The following is a 26,670-nucleotide window of genomic DNA, read 5'->3' on the forward strand; positions in this document are numbered from 1 at the left end:
CTCCTCCTCCTCCTCCTCCTCCTCCTCTCCACCCCCGTCCCCGGAAAGCAGCCCAGCCCACCGCTGCCGGAACAAAACGCGGCCCAAGGTGGCCGCAGCCGCCGCTCCGCCAGCATGTCCTCCAGCGGGGGCAGCTCCCCCGGCCATGCCGTGAAGAAGCGGAGCCCCGCCGGCTCGGCCGCCTCGCTGGCTCAGGAGGAGGAGAAGCAAGCCATGGAGAAGATGCTGGAAGGAGCGCAGGAAAACGGCTGTGCCCGCTCGCCATCGCCCTGCGGCTCGGCGGAGGGGGTGACCCTGCAGCGGAACATCACCCTGCTCAACGGCGTGGCCATCATCGTGGGCACCATCATCGGCTCCGGCATCTTCGTCACCCCCACGGGCGTGCTGCGAGAGGCCGGCTCTCCGGGCTTGTCGCTCGTGGTCTGGGCCGTGTGCGGCGCGTTCTCCATCGTGGGCGCTCTGTGCTACGCCGAGCTCGGCACCACCATCACCAAATCCGGCGGGGACTACGCCTACATGCTGGAGGTGTACGGCTCCCTGCCCGCCTTCCTCAAGCTCTGGATAGAGCTGCTCATCATCCGGCCCTCCTCGCAGTACATCGTGGCTCTGGTGTTCGCCACTTACCTGCTCAAGCCCATCTTCCCCACCTGCCCCGTGCCCGATGAGGCGGCCAAGCTGGTGGCGTGTTTGTGTGTCTGTAAGTAGCCCCTCGTGGCTTTCAGCTGGTACACTGGAGGGTTAGGTGGGATTTTGGCAAGGATTTCCTGCCCGGGGAGGTGGGGAGGCCCTGGCACGGGATGCTCAGAGAAGCTCCTGGATCCCTGGAAATGTCCAGCTTGGAGCATCCTGGCGTGAGTGGAAGGTGTCCCTGCCCAGGGGAGGGGATGAGCTCTAAATCTAAAATCCCTTCCTGCCCGAGTCATTCCATGATTCAGCGACCCTCTGCAGGTCCCCGCGGTCCTGCTCCACGTGGTTCCTCACTCACCATCTCCTTCCCCAAAAGCTCTGCATCATCTTAACTGTGCTACGCTGGCTGCATCTGAGAGGGGAGGTTTAACTACTCTGAATAGCAACAGCGGGAAATGTGACCCCACCCGTAAAAAAATTGAGCACAAAATTCCCCAAATGCCAGCTGTGGGCTAGCGATCCTCTCTGATTCCCGAGCAGCGTGTGAGAAACGCAGCGTGTATTTCTCACAAGGAATAGGATTCCTTGTGCTTTCCCACAGGACTGTACTCGGGCAGGGTAAAATTAAAATCCCCTTTTCCCCCAGGCTCTGCAGGGCCGGGATGGACGTTTCTGTGCTCTGGGTTTGGGTGAGGATAACAATTATCTGTCACCAGCAACTGGTGCTGAAAGCAGCTCAGGGTTGTGTTTTCAGCACCAGATGGGAGAGGAGATATTTCCCGGCCGTGTGTGCGCTGGTATCGTGCTCAAAACCTGCTTTTTTGGGTTTCTTTTTGGCAGCAAACATCGTGTGTCTGCGGTGGTGCCGTGCACAGTTCAGTCACGGTGGGGTGAATTCAGAGCCAGTGATGCCAGCCTGGGCACGCAGATCTCTCCCGATGCACTTTTTATCACTTCTCTGCTATTTTGGGGTCTGCAGTTTTGCCGTTCAAATCCTATTTTCTGTTCCCTCTGGTGACTCACCCCATCCAAATTCCCAATCTTTTAAATACAGGGCTGTGTCCTGCCTCTTCCCTCCTCATTTTCCGTTCAATCTGCTCCGCTCCACTGGAATTTAATCCCTTTCTAAAGATGTTCTTTGGGAGGAGATAATAATTTTTGTGAGGGCTTTCTAAATCATTTATCCACTGTACAAAATCACAGCCAGGTGATCTCTGTATTTCTGCATTTTGAGTGATGAGGAGGAAGCTGCTGGCTGGTGCTGCCCTTTCCCAGGGGATTGTGTGAGATTCCTTCCCCCTCGGAGGATGTCAGGTATCCCAAAGCTGCAGCACATGGTCGTTATGGGAAGATATATTGGCTGGAAATGTCTCATGGCCAACCTGAGCTGGGCTTTGGGGAGGTAAATTATATGGCTAATTGTAGGATTGATAACAGGCAGGGCAGGTAGTGTGCTTTCTTCAGGTAAGATTGAAACTTCTCAGCCCCCAGCTGAATTTTTAGGAATATAAAAGTACCTGGGAAGGCATGTGGATTTCCATCCAGTTTTTTTACAGAGTGGAGGGTGTTTATTAGGGAAATTCAGTTATTAACTAAGAAAGCTGTAAGTGGTCAGGGAATAGCCCTGCTGATGGGTGTCTTGCCTTTTGCAAGTCTTGATTTTTGAGCTTTCCTGCCAGTCTGCACTGTGGTTTCCTCAGGGACACACAGGAGAGGGTCATGGATGCACGTGGCATTTGTGTTCCTTGATGGAAAACCAGGGAATTAGGGTATAATTTAAGGAATTAGGATGTAATTTAGCCTTGTGGGAAATTTTTGCTGTGCAATCACAGATTGGAGCTGCCAAAACCTTTGAGAACGTGTTTCTAACCATAAGTGACTTTTCATCTTCAGGATCATTCCTGAAATGGGTCTCTGTTTTATTTGGTCTCTGATTTTATTGATCAAAGCCCAGGGCAGGGTTAATCAGACCTGCCCATGTTGGCATCTGGGATTTGCAGTGTGAAACTCCAGCTCTCATTCCCTTTGATGCTCCTCCAAGAAAAATCTCCAGCCTTCCTTTGGTAGCAATTAGGATTTCCCTGAGGCAGAATTTGTTCTTGAACCTTTATCCTGAAGTGCCAAGGGAAGGGTTTGGAGTTCTCCAAATCTGCATCATCCCCATGTGTTTCTCCTTTAAACTCTGCTCCCCCTTGCTGGCTCTTGCTTTGTTTATGCTCTGGGTTAAATGTGGGGTTGTCTCCTTTGCTCCAAAATGTTTGTTCATCCTGCAGCAAGGCAGCTTTTGGGAACTTTGATTTCTGGAACTTTGATTTTTGGAATCAGCTTTTCATCTCCCCCGGTGCCAAAACCACACCGTGACCCAGGAACAATAAATGAACTAAATCTGCTCAGGGAGCCACACAACACTTGTTGGGACTTACAAACAGCTTTGTTCAAACAGAAACAGCCCAGAGAGAGACTTTTTTATTTTCAAAAGCTCTAGAGTAGAAAAAAAAATATGCCCTATTTGTGTATAGGCAGTAGCACATACATGAATGAGTTACCTCAAAATGGGAGAGAGCAGCTTGGGAAGCAGCAGAGGGATTTGGGACCTGGGGCTGGAGTACAGGAGCCAAAATCTAGCCTTGCAGAACAGTCCCAGCTCTATTCCTTGCAAAGTTTGTATCTCCACACAAAATGCACTTGGCTGCACAGTTTGTAGTAAGAGGAGGAATAACTAAAGTTATTTGTTTCCACTTCACTGCTGTTGAACTGTTGAATAAATCATGTGTTGTTCAGTATTTGCCACCATGAACTTCAGAGAGTGAATTAATGCATTAAGAGAATCTAAATCACAGGCTTGAGTGAAAGGAAAAAATGGTTGGAAGAGGGAATTTTGTTCCCCTGGAAGGTGCTGAGGTAAACAAGGTGGGTGGTAAGGAGAATTTACCTACAAATAGGTATTTTCTGCCCTGCAGATTGTAATCTACACACAGTTGGTATGCAGGGCTTCTTTCCTGGGAGTGCCTGTGGTGTTTGCCAAAGAAAAGCTGGGAATCCACTCCAGGAAAGTCTTCCTGGAGCAGGAGAGGTCGAGCTGCTCATCCTTAGCCTGGCTCCTTTCATGTTCCCCAAAAATTTGGCTGATGACTTTCCAGGCTGCAAGTTACTTGGGTGATTCAGAAACTTGATCATGTCTTTTATCTGTGAGATTGCATGCTTGATACTTTCAAACTTGTAACACAAAATCCATCCGAGCGTTTGGTACACAAAAAATTGGAAGTTTGTGAAACAGTTTGTTCATTTGTGGGAAGACCCAGGAATAATTTGAATTCTCTCACTTCGGAACTCATCTGAACCAGTTTTACCCCTTCTGTAGTGGGTGGAGGGACAGTTATTAGGTCCTGAATTTGCACATTTGATGATCTACGTTACAATGTCAATATTGGACATGGCAAAGAATTAAACCTTGGATCCTGTGCTCTGTCTCAACTGTGAGGGACTCAGGTAAAACCTTTTTCCATCCTGCTGCCATTTGTGTAAACATTTCTTCAATTCGAACTGGTAAACCCTAACAGAAACCAGTAAAAATCACCAATACATCCTGTGTGTCTCAGAGGGGGCTCAGGGATGGAAAGTGTTAAACTGATTAATTGAAGATGCCGTGGATGTCCCTTGTTCCCCACTGGTGATCTGCAGATTTCCTGCTTGCACAGAGACACCTTCCCAGGTTTGGCTTGTGGTGCAGTAAATGAATTCCCTGAGGATCAGGGAGACAGGGAATGAAGCTGCTCCCATCCCTGAGCTGGTTCTTGGTGTTCCAGGAGTGCCTGAGCTCTTCATCCCACACATCCTCACACCCTGAGGGCCACACAAGGCTTCTTCTAGAATTCCCTCATTTCCTGACAATAAAATCTGCTCCGCAGTGGAAAACTGGGATTGGACTCGATAATCTCTGGATCCTTTCCAGCTCAGGAATTCTGTTATTATCATTTTGTTCTTTCTCTTCAGTGTCAGATCAGCAGTTTGACAGTGCTTCTGAATTTGTGTCTCTTGTTAATTAGATATGCAAATCTGGCACTAATAGCCCCAGCACGGCAGTATCAAGCCAGGGAATTTTAATCTTCCTCATAATTTATCTAGGCTTCCTTCACTGCTTCTGGACTCTGCTGTTGGGCACTCCTCCTGCGGGGGTGGAATTCCAGGGAATGCTGATGAATTCCTCATTTGTCCCTCTTGTTTTGAGCAGCCAGAGGGAGAAGGGATGAACAGAAGCCAGGGAAGAGCTGAGTCAGGTCTGAGAGATCCTGGGGAAGTGCCTGACACTCCTGGGAGGAACCTGGGATCAGGGCAGGAGAAGGAATCCAATCAAGGGTAGCTGCCAAGTTGTCCAGAAGGGAATAGCCAGTGTCAGCATCCCACCCAGAAATCACAGAATCTGTGGGAAGCAGGAATGGCTTTATTTGACTTCAGGGTTTTGCTTCTAAGCTGCCAAGCTCAGCTCTTTTTCCAGGTGTGTGGATTTTCACCTGATCAGGTATTAACTGGTGAAAAGCAAACACAACACACACGCAGGGCTTGTGTGCCTGACATGGGTTCATTCTGCAGCATTGCTGCTTCTCATTAATCAGCCACCACAAGCTGGGTGGGAAGCTTTGAAGATTTATTTTTCCTCCTGCAGAAAGGTGGATTAAGGACTAAACCTCCATCAGCAAATTGCCCGTGTTGGAGTGGAGTGGAAGGCAGGGCTCTGTGGAATCCCTGCTGGATGGCAGAGGCTGCAAGGCTGAGGCTGCTTTTTTAATCTGTGCTTAATCAGAGCAGCATTAATGAAAACAGGCTCTGACACTTGCAGGACTCTCCAGAAATCAATGAGGGCTTGGAGGGCTCTTGAAACACACAGGGAGCAGCCACTGCAATTCCAGCACCCATCTCCTGGCTCTCACAACAATTATCCCATTAAATGTTATTGTGTTTGAATGGTTTATGCTGCCACTGAGATCATTCAGGGTATTTCTCCTCCAGCATGAGCAAATTGGGAAGGTTTTTGTGGAAAAGCCCTCCAGGGTCAGCCTCATTCAAAGCAGCATCACTTGTTTTGAGTATTCCAAGAATTTCATAGTCCCAGGGTCAGATATGGCCAGGAGGTCCAGTCCAAGGGTTGGGAAATTCAGATTTTCCAGCCAGTATGCAGAGCTGAATTCTGTACACATAAAATAGCAGCGAGTGCTGCTCCCTGTTGGGAAGATGCTTCTGTGAGGTGAGCATGGGGTTAGTTTGGGATGGTTAATTTGCTGGGAATGGGAGAAATAGGTGATAAAGAGCTTTTCCACATCTTCTCTCCCTATATTTTTGTCTTCCCGAGGTGCAGTGTCCTGTTGGTGGAATTGCTGTGTCATGTCCTCTGGAAACCTTGGCAGTACATCACAACCTTCTTCCTAAGGAACCAAAATAACAACTCCTGCCTCTAGCTAGGAGGGAACAGTCTCCCAATACTGAGGAATTCTTCAGAGTTTTCCTGTGTCAGTGTGTCCCACTGTTATTATGGGATAAGGGTTCAGGGTGTCTGGGGTTGTTTGTTGGGACACCCAGAGCTCGTGGCCCCAGGGCAGATTTGGAGATGATCCCTTTTTTAAAGTCCTTGGTGTAGGGCAAGTTTGCCTTCTACTTTGTTGATGCACCCATTCCCTGATTGCTGTTTTGGGAAGAGGAATAAAAAGGGAATTGGGAAGTGTTGCCAGGGATGTTGACTATTATAAGTAGATATTAATATAGACACGTTTGCTCTGGGGCCAAGAGCTTTCCAAGAGCCTCATGTGCCCCCAGACCTTTCCCTTTCCTGGACTGATTGTCCTGAGTGTTAGGTTTCTCCAGTGATTTGTCCTTGCAGAAATTTCTGCAAAGTTTTCCCTCTGCTTTTTCCCTTCCCCACCTTGCAGGGCACAGAAGTCTTCAGTCAATACCTGTCAAGTTGAAATATCATGTTCTGCCTGTGACCTTGCCCGTCTCATGTTGGAATGTGCACTTGGAAACAATCACCACAGATTTTTGGGAGACACTGTGACATCCCAGCCACTGGAATATAAAATTGGTGGGGTGTTTTTAACCCATGCATTTAATCCACTCTAGTCAGTATAACTTAATTTTTTTCTTTGTCCTGTGTGGATTAACTCTGTTTTCCAACCTCTGCTGGGCTCAGGCAGCAATTCCCTAAAGGCCATGGAGTGTTCTGTGCCTGTTCCACGTGCTCAGCCTTCCCTGGGATTTTTTTTCCTTGGTCCCACAGGCTCATCTTGTCCTGTGTCTGCCTGAAACCTCGTTTCACCAGGGTTGGTAGGAGAGAAAACTCCTGTAGTGTCACCTGCACTTCATGGGGAGGGAAGGGAGCAGCCTTTGCTGTGGGATAGAGAAGGGAAAGGAGCTGGAGCTGTTCTGGGAGTAATTGTGAGGGGAAATCAACATCACCCAGTGGCAGAAGGTAAATGGGGGCATCATCTTACAGTGGCAAGGGCCAAGCACTTTGGAAATATGAGTTACAGACAGAGTCATGCGTGATAGAACAGTTCACAGGCTTGTTTTCCTGGCAGGGAAGCTGATGGAAGCTGATTTTCCACAGCTTCCAACCTGCTGTGCGTTTTCACTGGGTCCTGTGATGCCACGAACAGGAATCCCATGGGAGTTAAGAGCAAGTTAATGAGTTTAGACCCTTAAAGGCAGCTGCTTCCACACATGTATCTGTGTTCAAGAGGTGAAAATGGAATCACACTGGCAGCACACAGGCCCAGGGAGCGCTACAGGAGGTGAAATTGGGGACAAAAGGGACATTGTGCAAGTGTGTGTGACCCCACAGCCAGCACGAGTGCAGCTGTACCTCAGCAATTCATTCCTGTGCTCATTCCAGAAATTGCACCTGCAGAGCTGCTGAGGATCTTGGGCTGAACAAGCTCCTGTCCCCCCAGCCAGTTCCACATGGGGCTGGAGCTGGATCTTTATCCATCTGCACTTGGTTATCCTGGCAAAGCTGCAGCCCTGCCTGTTGGGCAGGAATCCTGCCAGGGCTGTTGCATCAGAAGTGGCAGCCCAGGTTTAGCTGTGTCCAGCTCCATCCCCACTGTTTGCTCTGGGCACAGCCCCAGCTCTCCCCATCCTGCCTTTCCCCTGCACACACAGGAGCTGTTGTTCCATGCATTTATTGTGGATGAGTTCTAGGTGGGATTGCTCCATTTATCTGTCTGCTGTGCTGGCATTTTTCCCTGTTGTCCTTTAGGAATTGTGTCTGGGAAGGAGTTTGGGAGGTGACTTCAAAGGGGTACAGCTATAAAATGAGAATTGTGGGGGTAAAGTCCTGGGTTTGGTGTTGGATTAATGAGTTTGTCCTTGTTCCTGTCAGGAATGGGGAATTCCCTGGCTGTGCAGGTTAGTGCCAGTGGAGCAGGTTCTGTGAGATGCCTGAAGCCAGCAGGGATTGCAGGACACAAGAAATACTGAAGCCCGACCTGCTGGTGTATTTAGAAATCCGAATTTCCCTTTGTGGTTTGAGTTGCCTTGGAATGAGGCTGGGCTGGAGCAATCCCTGCAGGGCTGAAGGGATGAACAGCACCTGGAGAGCAAAAACCAGAATCTCTCCTGCCAGCCTGATGAGTAATAAATAACTCGAGCTAGATTAGATGTAGGGGAAACCTTTGTTATTGTGAGGGTGGGGAGGCCCTGGCACAGGTTCCCAGAGCAGCTGTGGCTGCCCCTGGATCCCTGGAAGTGTCCAAGGCCAGGTTGGAATGGACTTGGAGCAGCCTGGGACAGTGGAAGGTGTCCCTGCCCACGGGATTGGAACAACATGAGCTTTAATGTTCCTTCCAACCCAGACCAGCCTGGGATTCTCTGAAAAGTCACCCCCTGTCCATCTGCCATCCCTTCAGCTTTCTAACACTTATTATCCCAATTATGCCAAGCTTTGGAGAGGGGTGCTGGCTCAGGCAGGCCGTGGCATGTCAGGTCATGCTGAAATCCCTGTTCCTCGAATGATTCCCAAGCACAGCCCCCATGGGTCACTCCAGAGCTCTGCCTGGCTGCTGTCTGACAGGGGCTGGAGCCTTAGGAAAACACTGCAGGAATTAGGGCAGCACAGCCTGATCTCTGTCTCACTGCCCTGATTTATGGTGGAGCTGTGCAGCTTTGCTGTGTTTTTCCTGGAGTCATTCAGCTGAGGTGAGGGAGCTCTGCCAGGAGGATCCTGCAGCCCCTGCGTGGCAGGGCAGCATCTGGGATCAAAGCAATCAAGCTTGCTGCCCTAAAGAAATCCCAGCCTCCAGAGCGGCTCAGCAGCCACTGGAATTTGTCCTGGAGTGTTCTGGAGAAGCTTTCATCGTGCTTGTTGTCTGTAGGATTCTTCCTGATGGGAGTTTCTTGGCCATTCCTATGTTAGAGTAACTCTACTCTGCTCCTTTAGGAAAGACAAATATTATTGTGAAGTGGGAAAAGCAAAGCAGAGGGAATGTGACTGGCAGGGCTCTGACTGGTGACCACGACATAAACTTGCAGCCCTATTTACTCTCTGATCCCAAAGTGTTTTCTCTTTTTTAGGGAGTCTGTTTACCTGGCACTGATGGGGTTTTGGGGCTGAACATGGACACTTAAACTGTGTAGGGAACTTTTGCCTTTTATTTTCACCATCACCCTCCTGGGAGCTCTGTACAGACCCAGAGCAGGGAAAACAGCCCCCCAAAAATCAGTGTTGAAGTGGGGGTGAAGCAGTTATTTTGACAGACACTGAATGCCTAAATGGGGCAGAGAATGTCTCTGTCACACCTCTCAGGGCTGTCTTCACCATGGAATGGTTTTAGATGGGTGAGCTCATCTTTTAAATATCCCTCTGCAAACAAGGGCAGATTTATTTTTAGCATAATCACTGGTCAAAGGGAATCCTGGCTCTGGAGCTTGTGAGGAGCCCGTGAGGACTCACTGGAGGTGTTTTCAGTGGCTGAGTTGGGAGTTTGGCTGGGTGACATTTCCTGTGTTTCCTTGTCCCCTGTAGCACTGTAAGGTCACTTGGTTAAGCTGTGTTTGGTCTGACCATGTCCCTTTGCCCTGTCCCCGAGGCAGACGTGTCCCAGTGTCCCTCTGTGGGGACAGAGCTGTGACCCCACAGGGGCTGGGAACCCTCCCGTCCCTGTCCCAGATCTCCTGGAGTGGCCTGGCACAGGGACAGTGCTGTGGCACATCTGTCACCACAATCACTCAGCCCTGCTCCTGGCCAGAGCCCAGCTCGTGCTGTCCTGTGACCCCAGCACGGCTCTGCTTCCCCAAAACCAGCTCTGGGGCATTTCAGTCTCACCCACACTCCCAAAGGGGCTCCAAGGGCACCGTACAAAATCCATCTCCTGTCCTTGTTTACTGCTGGCTGTCACTCCTCTGGGGTGGACTGGATCATGTGCTTTCCTTCCTGACATATCCAGCTCTCACTTCTCCACACTTGTGTTGGAATGGCAGCAGCTCCTGGAGATGAGAGGGTGGGGAAAGGAGCCAATGATCCTAAAAGCCATCAGAACCCAGGACACTGGTACAGGCTGCCCCTGGGTCCCTGGCAGTGTCCAAGGCCAGCTTGGAGCAGCCTGGGATGGTGTCCCTGGAAGGCGTCCCTGCCCATGGCAGGGGTGGGACTGGATGTGGAAGATCCTTCCAACCCCAACCGCTCTGGGGTCAGAGGCTCTGGGCTCTAAGCTGGGTGTGCAGATGGAGCTCACAGCCTCAGGACAGGGACTGGCATGTTTTGGGAGCAGCTGATCACTCTGAGCAAGGGCTCCTGTGAAAAGGAGCTGCAGGCTCTGGGAAAGAGCTTTTTGCATGAGGGCAGAGGGAGCTGGGGATGATCCTGTGGGGAAGAGCCTCCAGCTCCAGGAGCAGATTTGGGATCTGCTGCTCCCAGAGCTGCTGGTGAGCACTCAGGGCTGGGGCTGGCCAGGGGACAGCCAGGGGTCACTGGGCTGGAGAGAGGGCATCCAGCACGTGGGCATTGTCACCCTCAGTGTGACATTTGCCTGTGTCCATTACAAGCAGCAGGCTCTGGAGTGGGATGGGCACCAAAATGATTTGTGAGGGCAGCAGAGCTTTGCCATTATTTGCTCTGCAGCAGGTGAAGCTCAGCCCAGGAGCAGAGGCTTTAATCAAGGCCTGGTTCAGGCTGTGCCCTGCCTGGCAGGAGCAGGATACAGAGGAGAATGGGGGAGGAATATGGCAAAAAAAATTACCAGGAATTTGACCCCAGGAGTTGCATTAACCACAGGGCAGCTTGTGGGCAGCGGGAACTTTTGAGCAAACAAATAAAGCTGGGGAGGCAGTGCCATGCTGGGACATCCTCTCCTCCATCCCCAGGGAGCCCTGGCACTGCCCCACTGCTGTCCCTAATTGCCCCATACTGTCCCTGGCACTGTCCCACTGCTGTGGGATGCAGTCACTCCTTTTATTTACAAGACCTCAGGAGTGTTTTCCAATGGAGCAGTGCCATTCCATGTCCCATGGACCACAGGCATTATTCAAATCAAAAGAAAGGGTGGAATTGAGAAAGTGTGAGGCTGCAGAGCTCTCAGTGAGTTTTTCTTCTGGGAAGAGACTCTGGTTGGTTGTTTCAGCAGAAAGGAATCACAGAATGGTTTGGGTTGGGAGGGACCTTGGAAATCATCTCAATCCACCCCCTGCCATGGGCAGGGACACCTTCCACTATCCCAGATTGCTCCAAATCCCATCCAAGCTGGCCTTGGGCACTTCCAGGGATCCAGGGACAGCCACAGCTTCACTGGACACCTGTACCAGGACCACCTTCACAGGGACGAATTCCTTCCGTATATCCCACGTGAGGATTCCTTGTGATTTTTGGTGCATTTGCTGGGTCTCCCTGGGTGCTGACCTTGTCCCTGTGTGTCCCTCAGTGCTGCTCACGGCTGTGAACTGCTACAGTGTCAAAGCTGCCACCCGTGTGCAGGACGCCTTCGCTGCGGCCAAGCTGCTGGCTCTGGCTCTCATCATCATCCTGGGCTTCGTGCAGCTGGCAAAGGGTGAGTTCTGCTCTTCTTTCTCCTTCTGGGGCTTTGCAGGTAAAGCAGGATGAGGGATAAAGCCCAGGAGTCCAACCCTGACTGTTCCAGAGCTTTACAAACCTCCCCATTCTCTCAGGTGCATGGGGGGTGTTTCCAGCTTTGCCAGAGGATGAGGGTTTGTATTTTATTTGGGGGGTATTACATTTAGTATTGCTGCCAGGCTTGATTTTATGCTCTTGGAACCACTTAATGTCTTTCCCACTTAGACAGACACTGTGGCTTCTCCCTTTGGGATTGCAGGGTGTGAAAACCTTGGTGCTTCTGTGCTGGGAAATCTCTTTGTATCGTGTGGCCTTTCACTCACAGAGAATATCTGCATGTGCAAAGCACTGCCAGTCATCTTAATCCTTGCACAAACTCCCCCTGCACATTTCCCTTCATCCTGTTCCAGGTGTGCAGTGGCTCAGGCCAGCTCTGGGTCACCCAGGGACACAAAGCCCACGAGGAGCAGAGAGACTGGAGCTCCCAGCTGGCACTGGCACCTGGAAAAGGAGATTAAAATGAGAATTTAAAGCAAATTTTTTGGTGCTTCTGCTGGTTTGCTTCATGCACCCATAAAACCCTCTCAGATCAGGGAGATGGTTTGTTCCAAACCCATCTGAATCTGTTCCAAACCTGATTGACTCACAGTTAAACCAAAGTGTGGCTTTTTTTGTGGGAATAAACATTTCCTGGGGAACAGTCCTGTCCTTATTTGCTAAAAGGGATTAAATTTCCAGGGAATCATGTCCCTGCACAGGGGGTGTGTCTGTGTGTGCTCGTGGGTCTCTAATTCCTGTCTCAGCTCTGGGAGCCAGTGCTGTCTTTGCAGAATTTCTTGCTTTGTCAGAGGTTTTATTTTCTTCCAGCTCAATGCAGACACTCAACAGGGACATTGTTTGAGGCTTATCACAAAACACACCTCCTCCCTCTGCCCAGCTCCCCAGCCTGCTCTGCTGAACCTTTTGATTCTCTCTCAGGAGGGAAAGGATAAGTCATGCTAAATCTCTTTTAGTTGGTTAACATTCTGCAGTGAAGATCTTTACAACTGGGCTCTGTTTGCAGATAGAATCTTAATTTGCATCTTCAGAATGTGCTGTTCTTTTGGCCTTTTTGGGGAGGCTGAGCCACTTTCTGCCCTGCTTCCTCAGGTACAGATCCATGAGATTTCCCTTGACTTTTGTCTGGAACCAAGAAGGGATTTACAATAAAACCCCTCTTCCCCTCCTGTGTCCCAGGAGCTGTTTTACTTCCTTTGAAGCTGGTTGCAGTTTGAGATGTTTGTGGCTGTGCAGACCTTGCAGGGCAGAGAATTCCACGTGATTAATTTTGATTTATTTTCCTGCTGAAGCACCTGGCAAAGAGATCAAAAGCAATTCCTGGACAGTGACACCTGTCAAAGCAAAGCAAAGACTTTTGTCCCTGTGTGAGCACCCAGCACTGAAACCAGACTGGATCAGAGTGGGATCCATGCTTTGTCCCAGGTGACACATTCCTGCTTGCCCAGAATCCCACAGCTGGGATTCAGCATGGATTTCATTAATCTGCTTAGGGAATTTCCAAGCTCTCTGCTAAGTCCTTAAGAATGTGCAAGCTCCTTTCCTGTCCCTTCCTCAGCTCCCACCTGCAGTTTGCACCTTGCTCCATTTTCCTTTCAATCATTCCAGGTGACTCTGTGCTTTTAGCAGGGATACAGCAAGAAATTGTGGGGTTTTTTTTTCTTCTTTTCTTTTTATTCAGGGAAAGCACAAAAATTCCCATTTTCAGTGACAATGGCAGAACACTGCCCTGTCCTCCAGCTTTGTCCCACACATTTCCACACCCTGTGCCCATTCCAGTGTTGTTTTTTTTTTTTTTTTTGGACAAAGAGAACTCTTCCCACCAGCAGCTGGGTGAATCCAATCAAGCTGGAGCTGCTTTGGGGTGAGATCTGCACCCAGCTCGTTTGTCTGGGGCTGCTGTTTCAGGGGCAATGGGAATGCCCAGGATGTTCTGGACAGTGAACTGGTTTTACTGGTTCCACTCCCACTGCTGCTTTGGTTCCCAGTGTCCATGAACAGACCAGAAGAGCAACACCACATTTTATTCTCAAACGTGGAAATTTCTGTGATTTCACAGAAATCTCTCTGCATTGACCTCCCACCTTCAGCTTTTGGCTTTTTCTCTTTTTATCCTCTCCTTGGCTTTTTTCCTGATTTGCAGAAGAGCAGGAATCTCTCAAGGACAAAGGACTGGCAATTTTGCCCCACAGGAAAGAACATTTTTTTCACCATTCAGCAGCTGTTTCCCATCCCTCCTTCCCTGCCCTTTCCAAAGGAGGAGGTTGAAGTTGGTTTCCTACTCAGCCCTGCAAGTGCTTGGACGTTGACTGAGCTGCTTGGGGTGAAAATATTTTATTTATTCAAAAAGAACACTTTTTAAAAGCCTTTGTGGGATTAGAAATTGGTGGTTTGAAAAGTCCTGGATTTGGTATTGGTGTGTAAAACCTTGTGTATGGCCCCCAGGAAACAGCCAGGAAATACTAGAAATAAATTAATTAATCTGAAATAAATGCTAAATAACTTATTTAAATGACTTACTTATAGAAATAACTTACTTAAATAATAAAAATAACTTAAAACAGAGAGAGGATCAGTTTTTTCACTCCAGTATTATGAAAACAAGATTCATTTTCATTCTCTTACTTTGCCAGCTCTCCCAATTTGCTTTCTGTCCAACTGGGTATTTTTTGGCCATAGTCCTCAGCTGAGAAGTGGGACTGGATCATGGAGGAGGTTTGGACAGCAAATTTGAGGGATATTTTTTTCCCTGGATGTGACACGGAGATCTGTGGTTATGTCCTCCCCATACCTCCATCCTTAAAAACTGGCTGAGGTGTGAGAAAATCTGGGTTATTCTTAAGGACACCCTGGTGCTTTTTATGGGTGAGAAAGATCAGGAAAGGTTTTGAGGTCAAAAACTAGGAAAAAAACATATCACAGACATGTTTGACATCTATTTTTTTTTCCAGTGGATGATGCCTCAGGGCTTGTGGAATGTTTCTCTGCCCTCAGGCAGCTGCAGCCCTTGCTGCGATCTCTCACCAGCAGCTCTGCTTAAAAACCTGGAATTAGGCCTTTGGGACTTGGAGAAATAGAATTTAACACTGATTTTATTGAATTGCTTTTATTGGATTTATTGTCCCTTTATTTATTGTCCCTTTGCTTTTTTTCCTGGCTGTAAAATTCCTGGTGTGTGGTGCCTCCAGGAGCTGTTTGGTGGCAGCAGCATTTTTCTCCCTTCCCTGGGCTGTCAGGGATGCAGAGCTGCATCTGCCAGAGCAGCACGGGGTCACTTAAGGACAGAGCAGCCAGGTTTAACTCCTGAGCAGAGCTTAGGCTGGGCAGGAGGTTTGGGTTTCTTTTGGGCTGCTTCTTTTTCTTTGTTTCAAAATTTTTTTTTGTTTGTTTTTTTTTTGTTGTTGCTTTTGTATTTTTTTTGTTCTTTTGGTTTTTTTTAGAATCATGGAATACTTTGGGTGGGAAGGGAACTCAAATCTCCTCCAGTCCCAACCCTGCCATGGGCAAGGAAAAGTTCCACTATTCCAGGGTGCTCCAAACCTGGGAGGAAAGGAAGAGAAAGTCATATTTCCTTCTCTCTCTCTCAGTCACGGGATTCTTCACCAAAAAAGGCCAAAAGGAACAAAAATATGGACTGGGAACTACCAATATAACCCCCAGGGAGAAAGGCAGAGGCCAAAGAGGCATTTTCTAGCAGAGGGGATTTGATAAGTGAAAGCAGCAGCCAGATGTCCCAACCCCACAGTGCCAGACGTTTTCTTGCACCTGGAGTACTAAAAATGGCATTTTTAGAGCCAAGCTCTGCTCACTGAAGGTCTGAATCTTCCTTCTGGTACTTTCACAACCCTCCCAGCAGAGTTCAGGATTTCAGCCACAGCATCAATCACCTCTACACAGCTTTTTACAAACAGTGTTGGGGCAGGGGTGCCAGAGCTGCCTGGGATTGTGCCCGGGGCTGTCCAGGGAAGCTGGAATCCTGGATCCCTGGAAGTGTCCAGGGCCAGGCAGGAGCACCATGGGACAGTGGGAGGTGTCCCTGCCAGGGCAGGGGTGGGATGGGATGAACTTGGAGCTCCCTTCCCACCCAAACCGTTCCAGGATTCCTGCCCACAGGCTGGGACTCGAGGCTGGAGCCACGAGCAGGGGGATGTTTCCCCTGACTCCCACCAAGGATCCTCCCTGGCAGCTGGAGCCACATCTGGATAGGGAACATCCCTCCCTGAGGCTCGGAGGATTGCAGGGACAGCACTCCCTGCTGCTGCCTGTCCCCCTGGCATCCCAAATTCCAGCACCTGCAGTGATTTTCCAGCAGGGAGCTTTGCAGGGAGGCTCCTTCCTCATCCTCACATTCCCGGAGTGTGGCAGAAGGGACAGGGGAGCAGCCACACCCTGCCCCTCTAAATCCCAGCAGCCTCCTGCAGATTCCCCCGGTGTCAAACTCTTCTTTCCCTGCCTCAGTGCCCGGAATTCTCGCTGGTTTTCCCAGGAGATGGCTCGGCAGGCAGGGAGCCCCTCCTCTGGGGTTCTGTGCTGAGCTCCCCTCTCCATGGCTCTGCTCCCTCTCCTCGCTGTTGGGGCAAGTTGAAAATATTTAATTATCCTGCAGTGCTTTGTGCAGGACGAGATTGCTGCGCTATTAAAACCAGACTAGACATGACTGGGGAGCAAATGAACATTTTTGGAGGAAGGGTCTGAACACGCCGGGTCCCTCCCTCCCTCTCTCCCTCCTGCAGCAGGGCCCCGGCTGACCCAGCACCATTACCGCAGTCTTGGCAGCTGGAGGAGCAGCAAATGGGCTTTGTGTCACAGCTCGTTAAGTTAATTTGGTTAATTGTAGAGCAGAGTGCTGGTGGAACAGCCGGTTCAAACCAGGCTGGGGCTCTCCGGGGTGCAGGGCATGGGCAGGGCAGTGCCTGGGATGAGCTCGGGATGCCCCAAGGCTGTGCTTGGCAGCCTCACCTGCACATTTGTAACCCTTGATTCCATCCGAAGGTTGCAGAACCAAAAGCCTGGGGGCTGGAATTGTCCAGGCTTGAAGGATGGAGTGTCTGGGAGGTTTTGTAGATGGTCCAGCACACCCAGGTCTGCTTGACAAGGTGGAGTTGGATCAAAGGTTCAAATTAGGATCAAACCTAAATAATTCCAGGATTTTTTAGCAGGGCTCGTTGAGGAGATGAGGGGTAAATGGTTTTAAACTGGAAGAGGGCAAGTTTAGATTAGATACAAGGAAGAATTTTTTTAATGCTGAGGCTGGTGAGATATGGGCACTCCTCTGGTTATTTAATTGTGTCCCGACACGTTGCTAAATGCATTTTACCCTGGGGCACAGAAATAGGAAATCTAACAACTCCCTGGGAGGTTCTGGGGAACTCCAGCTCTCCAAAGGTGAGGTGGGATGGGCAGTGAGGTGTTGGCTGCCTCAGGAGGAGGAACATTTGGCCTGAGAGCGTTTTGCCTTTGGCAGACAGGAGGAGGATTTTGGAAGAGCTGTGGACAAGAAGTGGAGTGGTGCTTGTGCTGCTCCCACATGAGGGAGCATCCTGCTGGGGGGTGAAGGTGATGATCCATGGATCAGGGTGGGAACATGGAGAGCCTGAAACCCTTGAGAAGAGAGATCCCGAAGGGTGTTTGAAATGCTGGAGCGTCCATCCATGTGCTGCTGCAGGAGCTAATTACAGGCACTGTGAACAAAATGTGTCTCTTATTCCCATAACAAAAGGCCTGGAAAGAGCCAGACAGGTAATTATTCAGGAAGGGCAGAAAATGAGGTGGGGAAAGCAGAGCCCGAGGGATGCAGAGGAATGTGATGCCCTGCACACCCCTCCTGCTCAGCCCTTTGATTCACCTGGACTAAATTGGGATTCTGTGCAGAACCTGCAAAGCAGGAATTGAGGTTAAACTCAGCCTTTTATCAGTCTCTGCATTTCCTGGCTCTCCTGTTGCACTCTGAATCCTTTTTAAAAAGGATTTGGTGCATTTTGCTGAGGAGGATCACGGGCTCCAGGGCATCAAATACATCCCAAGGGAGATGCAGGGAAGCCCTTCCTGGTGCAAGGAGCTGCTGGGACAGAGGTGACTCCAGCAGGGAGCAGCTGGATTGGGATCTGGGCAGGAGCAGCCTTGCACACTTTGGGTTTGCACTCTGGATGGATTCCCAGAGTGTGGATGAGCCTGCAGCTCACACCCACAGCATCCCCCTGCACATGAGATAGGAAAGGCAGAGGGATGCTGCTTCCCTGAGCATTTCCCATGGTGTGATAGGGAATATCTCTCTCCCCGGCCAGGATTCAGCAGGAGCAGGAGGGAGGAAGGAGAAGGGAGCAATGCCCAGGATGGAAAGGATCAGGATAGAGCTGGAGGGTCAGGGAAGGAGGAGGAGGAAAGAGGAGATGGAGCTCTCCCCACACACAGGGCAGCTCCAGGTCACTGGCAGAGCTTTGGAGCAGCCCCGTGAGTGACAGATGCTGCAGGAGGCCGATGGTGCTGCCAGGAAGAATCCTTTCCCAGGAAAGATGGATTTCTTCTCTTCCTTCCCAGCACTGGGAAGGTGAGTGGGAGCTGCTCCAGTGCATCCACATTTATCACCCAGCATCTGCAGTAGTGGAAGAGAGGCCACCCAGAGGGGAAATTCCTGCTGTTGGAGCATCCCTGAGCTTTCCCTGCAGCACCTCCTGGGTGCCCTGTGCCGAGGAGCGAAGGGTTAAGCTGCAGGCCCTGCTGACTGCCTTGTGATGCAGTCGCTGGGGTGACCAGGAGAGCTCTGTGCCCTAAGAGGAATCACATGGGCTCCCCTGGGTGCAGAGGTGCCCCTCTGGATCCCAGCACATTCCCTGCACTGTGTCTGGGAGCGTGGCTCTGCCATCCCTGTCCCACAGCCAGCCCCCGCATCAAAGACAGGGAACAAAACAACTGCAGAGCATTTGAAAGCAAAGTAAATAAACCTGGGGCTCCTCGGGGAGAGCTGGGACCAGAGGCACAATCAGATCTTCTATTTCTGGCGTTTTCTTTCAAAAGCAGATCCACAACAGGAACTTTGGATCATCAGGTCCTAAAGAAGGTGACTTCTGATATCCAAACCCCCAGAACCTGACTTCCCTCAATCAAAGGGATTGCCACAGGCCTCTGCTTTATCAGGTGGCTGGTGGGACTGGAGGAAATCCTGGGTTTCTGGGGGTTTGGGTGGCTGGTGGAAGCGCAGGAAATCCTGGGGCTTTATCGAAGGCCAGCAGCCTCGAGTTGAGAGGACAATGTGACAATCTCTGTTTGCAAAGCATCTCCCAGCAGGAAGGTCCCCAGGATGTCTCTGGGACATCACCTTGGTGACAGCACGTTGCAGCCTGAGAAAGTTTGGAGGAGTCAATCCTTGCTTGAGATGAGTTTTTGGGGTCATGATTTGGGGATGAACCCAGCTGGATTGATCCCTTGAAAACTGGAGGGAAAACGTGGCCGTGCTCAGCATAACCCAAAAAGCAGCAGGGTGATAATTAAGAGAAATTAATACCAAGAGCAGTTCTTGCCTCCAGTTTTCTCTTGAGGGCTTTGGGGGTTCAGAGCCCTCCACTGAGCGGGGTTTGTGTCCTGCAGGTGATGTGGAAAACCTGACCCCTGAGAAATCCTTTGAGGGCACCAAGGTGGACGTTGGGAACATCGTGCTGGCTCTGTACAGTGGCCTCTTTGCCTATGGAGGATGGTAAGGCACAGCCCTCTTCTTCCACACTGAACTCAATTCCAACTCCAGTTCCAAACTGAAGCTCCTGCAGGGCTTCTTTGTCAGAGGAGCTTTGTGAAAACAGCCCACTTACAGCCATCCTCACCATGGAATGATTTGGGTTGGGAGGAACCTTTGAGATCATCCAATGGCCAGGGACACTTCCTACTATCCCAGCTTGCTCCAAGCCCTCTCCAGCCTGGCCTTGGGCATCAGCCATCCTAAGTTTTCCCATAGGATCAGTGCCTGTGCCCCTCCTGGAACCCCTGTGCAGATGAGTTAAACTGAAGGGGTTCAGTTATGCCATGGACTAACCAGAATTAACCCCTGTCCTTTTGAAATTACAGGAATTACTTGAATTTTGTGACAGAAGAGATGATAAATCCCTACAGGTAGGTGTGAGTCCTGGCATTTCTTCCCTGGGGGAACTGCTGCTTATTTGGGGAGGCCCCTTCCTCACGTGTTTAACAGAGGAGGAAGCCAAGGTCTTTATCTGGAAAAAGAGAAAACAAGATGAATTAATGACCTTCCACCTCACTGGAATCAGGGAAAGGGAACAGTAATCCCTACAGGAGCAGGGCTGTTGTTTTCCCTGCTCTCCCGTGTTGTTATCAGCACTGAGAGAAATCTCTGCTTCCTTGGCCTGACACCTTTGTGAGTTATGGGCCAGGAGAGAGCACTCAGGGCTTTATTGTTGCCTTGGTTCAACCCCCACTGAGCATTTGTGCTGCTCTCCTTGTGTTTGTCCTGTGCTCTTCCCATCCTGTTGAGCAAGAGCTGCTTCCTGCTCTGCCCGTGCCTCTCGGGGTTATTTGGGGCCCTGAGCAGAGCAGGACAGAGCTGAGAAATCCCTTCTGCTCCTGGGAAGGTGCCTGGGAGCTGCTGGCAGCTGAGGCTCGGGGGGTGCTTGTGCAAGAGCCCATCCTGGCTGAGCCGGGGGCTGCTTTGTGCCTGCTGGGAAGCACAGGGCTGGACCCACCCCTTTCCAGAGAAACAGCAAAAGGGGGGGCTGCATTTTGCAATTATTTTCATGTCTGCTGGATGCAGTCATGGTATTTGACTCTGCTCCTGCAGCTTGGAGCTCTGCTGGAGCAATTAGAGTGGCACCAAGCAGGGTTTCCTTTTGCACTTTCTGTTCACAAATGAAGTTAAACTTTTGGGAAAGGCAAATTTGTACCAGCACAGGCTGTTCTCAGACCCACTTGGGCTGTGCCTGAACTCCTTTCTTTTGAGTTCCTTCAGTCCAGACAGCTGAGTTTAGGTAGAGCCTAAAACTGCCCAGTGCATCCCTGAGGTTCCCATCTCCCCCAGGAATCCCCCGGCACAAAGGGAGCTCCTTTGCCCAGAGAGAATCCTCGTGCTGGTGCCACTGGGTATTTTTAATTAATTGCCTTTGAATCTTGGACTCCTGCTTGCTCAGGCAGCCAGAGCTTCTCCATGCAAAAAATTCCCTTCTCTATCATCCTTCCCTCTCCATCTGCAGCCTCCAGGCTGTTCAGGGACCCACAGAGTCCTTAAGGGTGGAAAAGTCTTTTTTAAAGACCATGAACCAGCACAGTGCTCACCACTAACCATGGCCTCAAGTGCCACATCCATGTGTTTTTTGAGGAATGGGGACTCCCCCACCCCTCGGGCAGCCTGTTCCCTTGTGGATATCCCCTCTCCAGTGGGAGCAGTGTGTGCCTGGAACACTGGACACCAAAAACCCCAGAGAACAGAGCGGCTCAAAGCGAGCTCAGGTGATCCCTGGGATCAGCAGCTCCCTCCTGAGCTCCTCCAGGACAATGGATTTTTTTTTTTCCTAGAAACCTGCCCCTGGCTATCATCATCTCCCTGCCTGTCGTCACTCTGGTGTATGTGCTGACCAACCTGGCTTACTTCACCACGCTGAGCACCGAGCAGATGCTGACGTCCGAGGCCGTGGCTGTGGTAAGATCCCTGCTGCTCCAGCCTGACTCATCCCAGGGCAGCAGAAATCAGCTTTGGAATCACTGCACACATCTCCTGCTTTTTTTCCCAGAGCTGCTTGCAGAAACTCTGATGTTGAGCAGGAGATAAAGAGCAGCTGTGATGGGAGCAGGATCCTGAGGGGATTATCTGGGCAGCAGTGAGGGTGGCACTCAGTGCTGCTCTTCATTCTGAGCTAGGGAAGGTTGCTGCTGCCCTTGCGACTGCCCATCAGTTACCAGAGCTTGATATTTATGGGGAAAGGTCACTCAGTCAACACTGAACTGGATTGTTCTCTCTCAGTGTCTCCCTTGTTTTAATTAAGAGAGAAAAAAATACTTCTATTAATTAAAATGCCAGTGTGGTCAGGAACCCTGATAGCTTTAGAAAGGAGCAGACCTTGCAGACTGAGTCTGAGCAGGATTGTTCAGGGGGACTCTCCCAGCCCAGGATGAGCTAAGCCCCTCAGCTGACACCACTCCATCATTCGGGTTGGGACTGAGGCCCTGCTCCAGCCACAGCCTGCAGGAAATCCTGCAGGGAATCCTGCAATGGTTTGGGTGGGAAAGGACCTGAAAGCTCATCCCATCCCATTATCCCATCCCATCCCATTATCCCATCCCATCCCATTATCCCATTATCCCATTATCCCATTATCCCATTATCCCATCCCATCCCATCCCACTGTCCCAGCTTCTCCAAGCCCTGTCCAGCATGGCCTGGAACAGCAAAGGCTGGGAATCCATCCAGTGTTGTTGGTGCAAACCCTCAGTGGAGCAGCAGAGGCTCAGCCTGTGGCAAAAGCTGCAAGGCCAGGTCCCTGCATGTCCCCAGGGCCAGGTCCCTGCATGTCCCCAGGGCAGTGTCCCAGCTCCTGACTCAGCACTTGGCAGGAGCTGCTGTCTGAATTTCCTCACAGTTTCCGTTTGGTCTTGAACTTTCTGATAGCTGGTGGATAAATGTCATGTCCTGGCCCTGAGGGAAGGGCTGGCTGCTGATGTATTTTAGCAACTCCACAATCTGCTTTTTCAGGAAAGGGAATATGGGAAACTCCGTCACAGCTTCAGCACTGAGCTGTGGCATTTGTTGAGATTTCCCAAATAGTCTTTGTAGGCAGCTCTGAGTTTTTTGGGACATTGTGAGTGTGAAATGTCTGTCTTTGTCCCCCATTTAGGATTTTGGGAACTACCACCTCGGTGTCATGTCCTGGATCATCCCTGTCTTTGTTGGGCTCTCGTGCTTTGGGTCTGTCAATGGATCTCTGTTCACTTCTTCCCGGTAGGTTCCTTGCTCAATCCTGTGGCTTTTGTTTACAAGCTGTGCTCAGTTCCTCTTCCTTTGGAGTTCTCCTCCAGAGAGTGGCTGTGGGCAGACACAAAGTCTGGAGGGCCTGGAGGCCATGTGGGGAATGCAGGAAGACAGAGTCAGACTTTAGAACAAGATTAAAGGCAGCCTTTCAGTGGCCTCAATCTTCTGTTCCTCAGGCAGAGTCCTGGTGAGGTCAATAAACCAGCAGCAGACACAGGCTCAGGGCTCGGGGCTGCTGAGAAAGTGGCTTTAATGAAAAGCAGAAAGTTGGGAAACTTCAGGGATGAGAATCCCTGGGGAAGGGGAGAAAGGCTGGGCAGGGGCAGGACTGAGATGGTTCCAGCTGACACATCCCCGGGTTGCCTGAGGAGTCACTTAATTGGTGTCCCTGGAGAGCAGGATCCATCCTTCCTGCATTCCTTGGCCATCTCCAGCCTCCCTGGTGAGTCAGGGACTGCTGCTGCACTCCTGCTGCTGCACTCCTGCCTTGGGGCCGGCCGGGCTGAGCTCTGGCTGGCCCCATTGTTGTGTGCTGAACACAAAGCCCTGCAGGGCTGTGACTGACTGTGTCCCCTCTCCCAGGCTGTTCTTCGTGGGATCCCGAGAGGGACACCTGCCTTCCATCCTGTCCATGATCCACCCCCGGCTGCTCACCCCCGTCCCGTCCCTCGTGTTCACGGTGAGCCCTGGGGCCAGGCTGGGGCATGGAGCAGGGCTGGCATCCCACTGGAATGGAGCCACAGCCATTCCTGCATGTGCCCACAGGAGATGGACCCTTCCCATTGTGTCCTCACTGTCCTCTTCTGTCTTGAATTCTTCCCATCCCTGGAAGTGTCCAAGGCCAGGCTGGACAGGGCTTGGAGGAACCTGGGACAGGGGAAGATGTCTCTGCCCATGGCAGGAGGTTGGAACTAGAGGTCCTTTAAACTTTGAGGTCCTTCCAACCCAAACCATTCCATGATCCTATGAAATGGTTCTAGGTACCAATTGAAAATAGCTTAAATAAATAAAAAATAGTCAATGTGATTGATCCCTTTCCTGGCAGGTATTTCCCCAAAATACCCCCATTTAGTGTTGTGACGTAGGTGGTTTTGCCTGCTCCCTTTCCTAATGGCCTTTTCCCTGGATTCAGTGTGTCATGACCCTGCTCTATGCCTTCTCCAACAACATCTTCTCAGTCATCAACTTCTTCAGCTTCTTCAACTGGCTCTGTGTGGCCCTGGCCATCATCGGGATGATGTGGCTGCGCTACAAGAAGCCGGAGCTGGAGAGGCCCATCAAGGTGAGAACGGGGTGGGCACTGCCAGGGAGCCCCTCCCCAGGGAACCCCTCCCCAGTTCCCTTCCCAGCACCAGGGGAGGTTCAGCTGCTGGTCCTGCATGGAAAAGGGGCTGGGATTGCAGGGAAATATTGTGTTGTAGCTAAAGGAGGTGTCCCTGCTGCTGAATCCAAAGAGCTGCCTTGGGCACAGCACAGTGAGGGAGCTCTGGGTGACAGGGACAGGGTGTTGTGGTGGGACTACTCTCCATGAGTAATAAGGACAGTCCCAGGCTGGGGCTTTCAGTGTAACACTCTGTACCCCCGTGGAATTCCCCAAAAATAGTTTTGTGCTGAAGCAGCTGACCCCGTGCCGAGCTCTGTCCCTGGCGTCCTTGGCCAGCCCCGTGTCCCGTCTGGGGGGAGGCCAAGATCCTGTCAGCCCCTGGTGCCTATCCCCCAAAAGCTATTTTCCCTCATCCCACAGCACACTCGGATCCGTGCCAGGCAGCAGCTCCCACAGGGAAACAAATCCACGGGTGGATTGGTGCCTTGCCAAAGGGAATCTTTGCTGGCTGTTCCCTTAGGTTTTGGGGTTTTCTTCTCAAAGCTGGGCTGCTCTGCTTGGAGTCCCCTAGGAAACAGCCCCAGCTTGTGCTGTGCCTCTGCTGGTTTGGTGTTTGGTGCTGATGATTTGGATATGGATTACAGAATTGTGGAACTGAGGTCCAGAAAGGGGCTGAGAAAGGCTCTTGGCCATGGGGGAACAATAATTCTGTCCCTCTCCAGGCTGGATAAACTCCTGGTAAGCCTCCCCTGGCACATCTAAGCTGTCCCTTGCTCCCTGCTCAGGTGAACATCTGCCTGCCCATCTTCTTCATCCTGGCCTGCCTGTTCCTCATCGCCGTTTCCTTCTGGATGACGCCCAAGGAATGTGGGATTGGCTTTGCCATCATTCTCAGTGGGATCCCCATTTACTTCTTCGGGGTCTGGTGGCAAAACAAGCCCAAGTGGGTCCTCCAAGGCATCTGTGAGTATCTCCAGGGAGGAGCAGCTTTGCCTCCCAAAAAGTTTCTCAGAGCTGTGCTGCAGCTGGCAGTGCTGGCTCTCCTCCCTCTGGAGGAGCTTCCAAAATCCTGGCTCTGCTCCATCCTTCGTTCATGGGAACAAGTTTAGCCTGATGATTGCCATGTGTGCCAAGAATCCAGAATGCATCCTGATTGCAATAATGGTAAAGTTTGGGACCAATACCATGTTTTTGGAGAGTTTAAATCCCGGCAAAGAGGTTGTTAGCAGCTGAGCAGAATTCCCTGCTCCTGGAAGAGCCCAGGGCCAAGGCTTTGCTCAGCAAAGAATCCCTTCCCAGTGGTGTAGGAAGGATTGAGCACAGCTGGCCTCACTTTGGCTGCTGAAAATCCACCATTAGTCTCAATTCATGGCTTAGGCAGTGCTAACATTTGGGATCCAGGCAAAGCTTTCCTTGGCATCCCCCTGTGGCAGAAGGAGCAGAGGGAAGGGGAGGGAAGGGAAGTTCCCCTGGATGTTTTCTCTCAGGTTCATTTTTAAGGTATCTGCTCCAGGCTTTTCCAAGAGCTGCCACAAGGCCAGGGTGTGTTTGGAGGGATGGAGAGGCTGTGCCTCAACAACTGAGCCCAGAAAGTCAATCCCTGCTGCCTGAGGAACTGAGTTCAGCAGCTGCCTCCCTGCTCTCCTGCAAGGGGCTGACCTAGAAAAGCAGGCAAGGAGAAGTGCCCAGCCTTAGCTGGCTGTTTCATGAGGAATAAAAAAGCTTTCAGCAGCACTCAGCACTCATGCTTCTTTTCCCTCTGTCTCTGCCTCTGTCCCACACTCACTTTTTTATCCTGAGTATTGGGCTCAGTTCCTAGAAAAGCCATTTTTGCAATGCCTGGGTGGTAAATTACCATATTCATTGTTTCCTCCACCAAAGGATTGTAAGGAGAATATTGAAAATATTCTGGGAACAGACAGTGATAATCCTGCAGATGTCCAGTGAGAAACACGGGAACTTTAAAAGTGATTTATTGGTACATTGCAGATAATCTGATCACCTCCAACTGGTCTGAGCCTCACTTGCTTGTGCTTAAAATTAGTTTTGCCACGCAGGAATATTTTGTGATGACCAACCACGGAGTGGAGCAGCAGGGAGTAAAGGAGTGTTTGGATGAGTGGGACAATAAAATTCCTTCAGTTGAGCACCTTTTCCTGGGAAATCTGCACTAGAATGTCCCTTTGCTCCCACCTGCCCTGGGACAGGGGGCTTTGGGTGGGTTTGTCCTTCAGAAGAGGCTGGGGGCTCATGTGGCTTTCAGAATTGGAAGCAAAAGCTTCACCTTGGATTTTCCATGCCCATTCCTGACTCAGTTTTGGCTGCTCACACTCAGCATCCACAATCAGGTCCTGTATCAGCAGCAGGAGAAGCTGTGCCCAGGAGTCCTGGAGCAGTGCAGGGTCCTTGCTCCAGGAGCAGAGCTCCTGTGTGAAGTTTCTTTTCTGGGAATGGGGTAGGGAGTATCCATGGAATATTTCATCCTTAAGTTGTACTTGGACTCAGCCTGGGGAGGCTCAGCCCTTCCCTCATGGACCCAGATTCCTGCTGGGGGTGATCCCTGACTTTTCCTTTGCTTTCTCTGCAGTCTCTGCCACCGTGCTGTGCCAGAAGCTGATGGAAGTGGTTCCTCAGGAATCCTAGGCA

General features: G+C 50.8%; 1 protein-coding gene across 1 annotated transcript; it reads left to right on the forward strand.

Annotated features, from left to right (window-relative positions):
- Positions 1–114: 114 nt before the first annotated feature.
- On the forward strand, positions 115–26,670 carry SLC7A5 (solute carrier family 7 member 5). The gene is made up of 10 exons (XM_062499693.1): positions 115–697; positions 11,532–11,657; positions 19,322–19,427; positions 19,793–19,837; positions 21,251–21,374; positions 22,567–22,670; positions 23,283–23,379; positions 23,833–23,982; positions 24,810–24,987; positions 26,612–26,670. Exons 1-10 carry the CDS (start codon positions 115–117, stop codon positions 26,665–26,667), a joined length of 1,569 nt encoding a protein of 522 aa, XP_062355677.1. The 3' UTR covers positions 26,668–26,670.

The sequence above is a fragment of the Cinclus cinclus genome, chromosome 11 (assembly GCF_963662255.1).
Source record: "Cinclus cinclus chromosome 11, bCinCin1.1, whole genome shotgun sequence".
NCBI lineage: Eukaryota > Metazoa > Chordata > Aves > Passeriformes > Cinclidae > Cinclus > Cinclus cinclus.

What these genes read in the sequence shown, in the direction of transcription:
- SLC7A5 (XM_062499693.1), top strand. Translation starts at nt 115, where the DNA reads ATGTCCTCCAGCGGGGGCAGCTCCCCCGGCCATGCCGTGAAGAAGCGG. An exon ending in CGTCCGAGGCCGTGGCTGTG is followed by an intron (nt 21,375 to 22,566) that starts GTAAGATCCCTG and finishes TCCCCCATTTAG; the next exon opens with GATTTTGGGAACTACCACCT. An exon ending in GTGGGTCCTCCAAGGCATCT is followed by an intron (nt 24,988 to 26,611) that starts GTGAGTATCTCC and finishes CTTTCTCTGCAG; the next exon opens with TCTCTGCCACCGTGCTGTGC.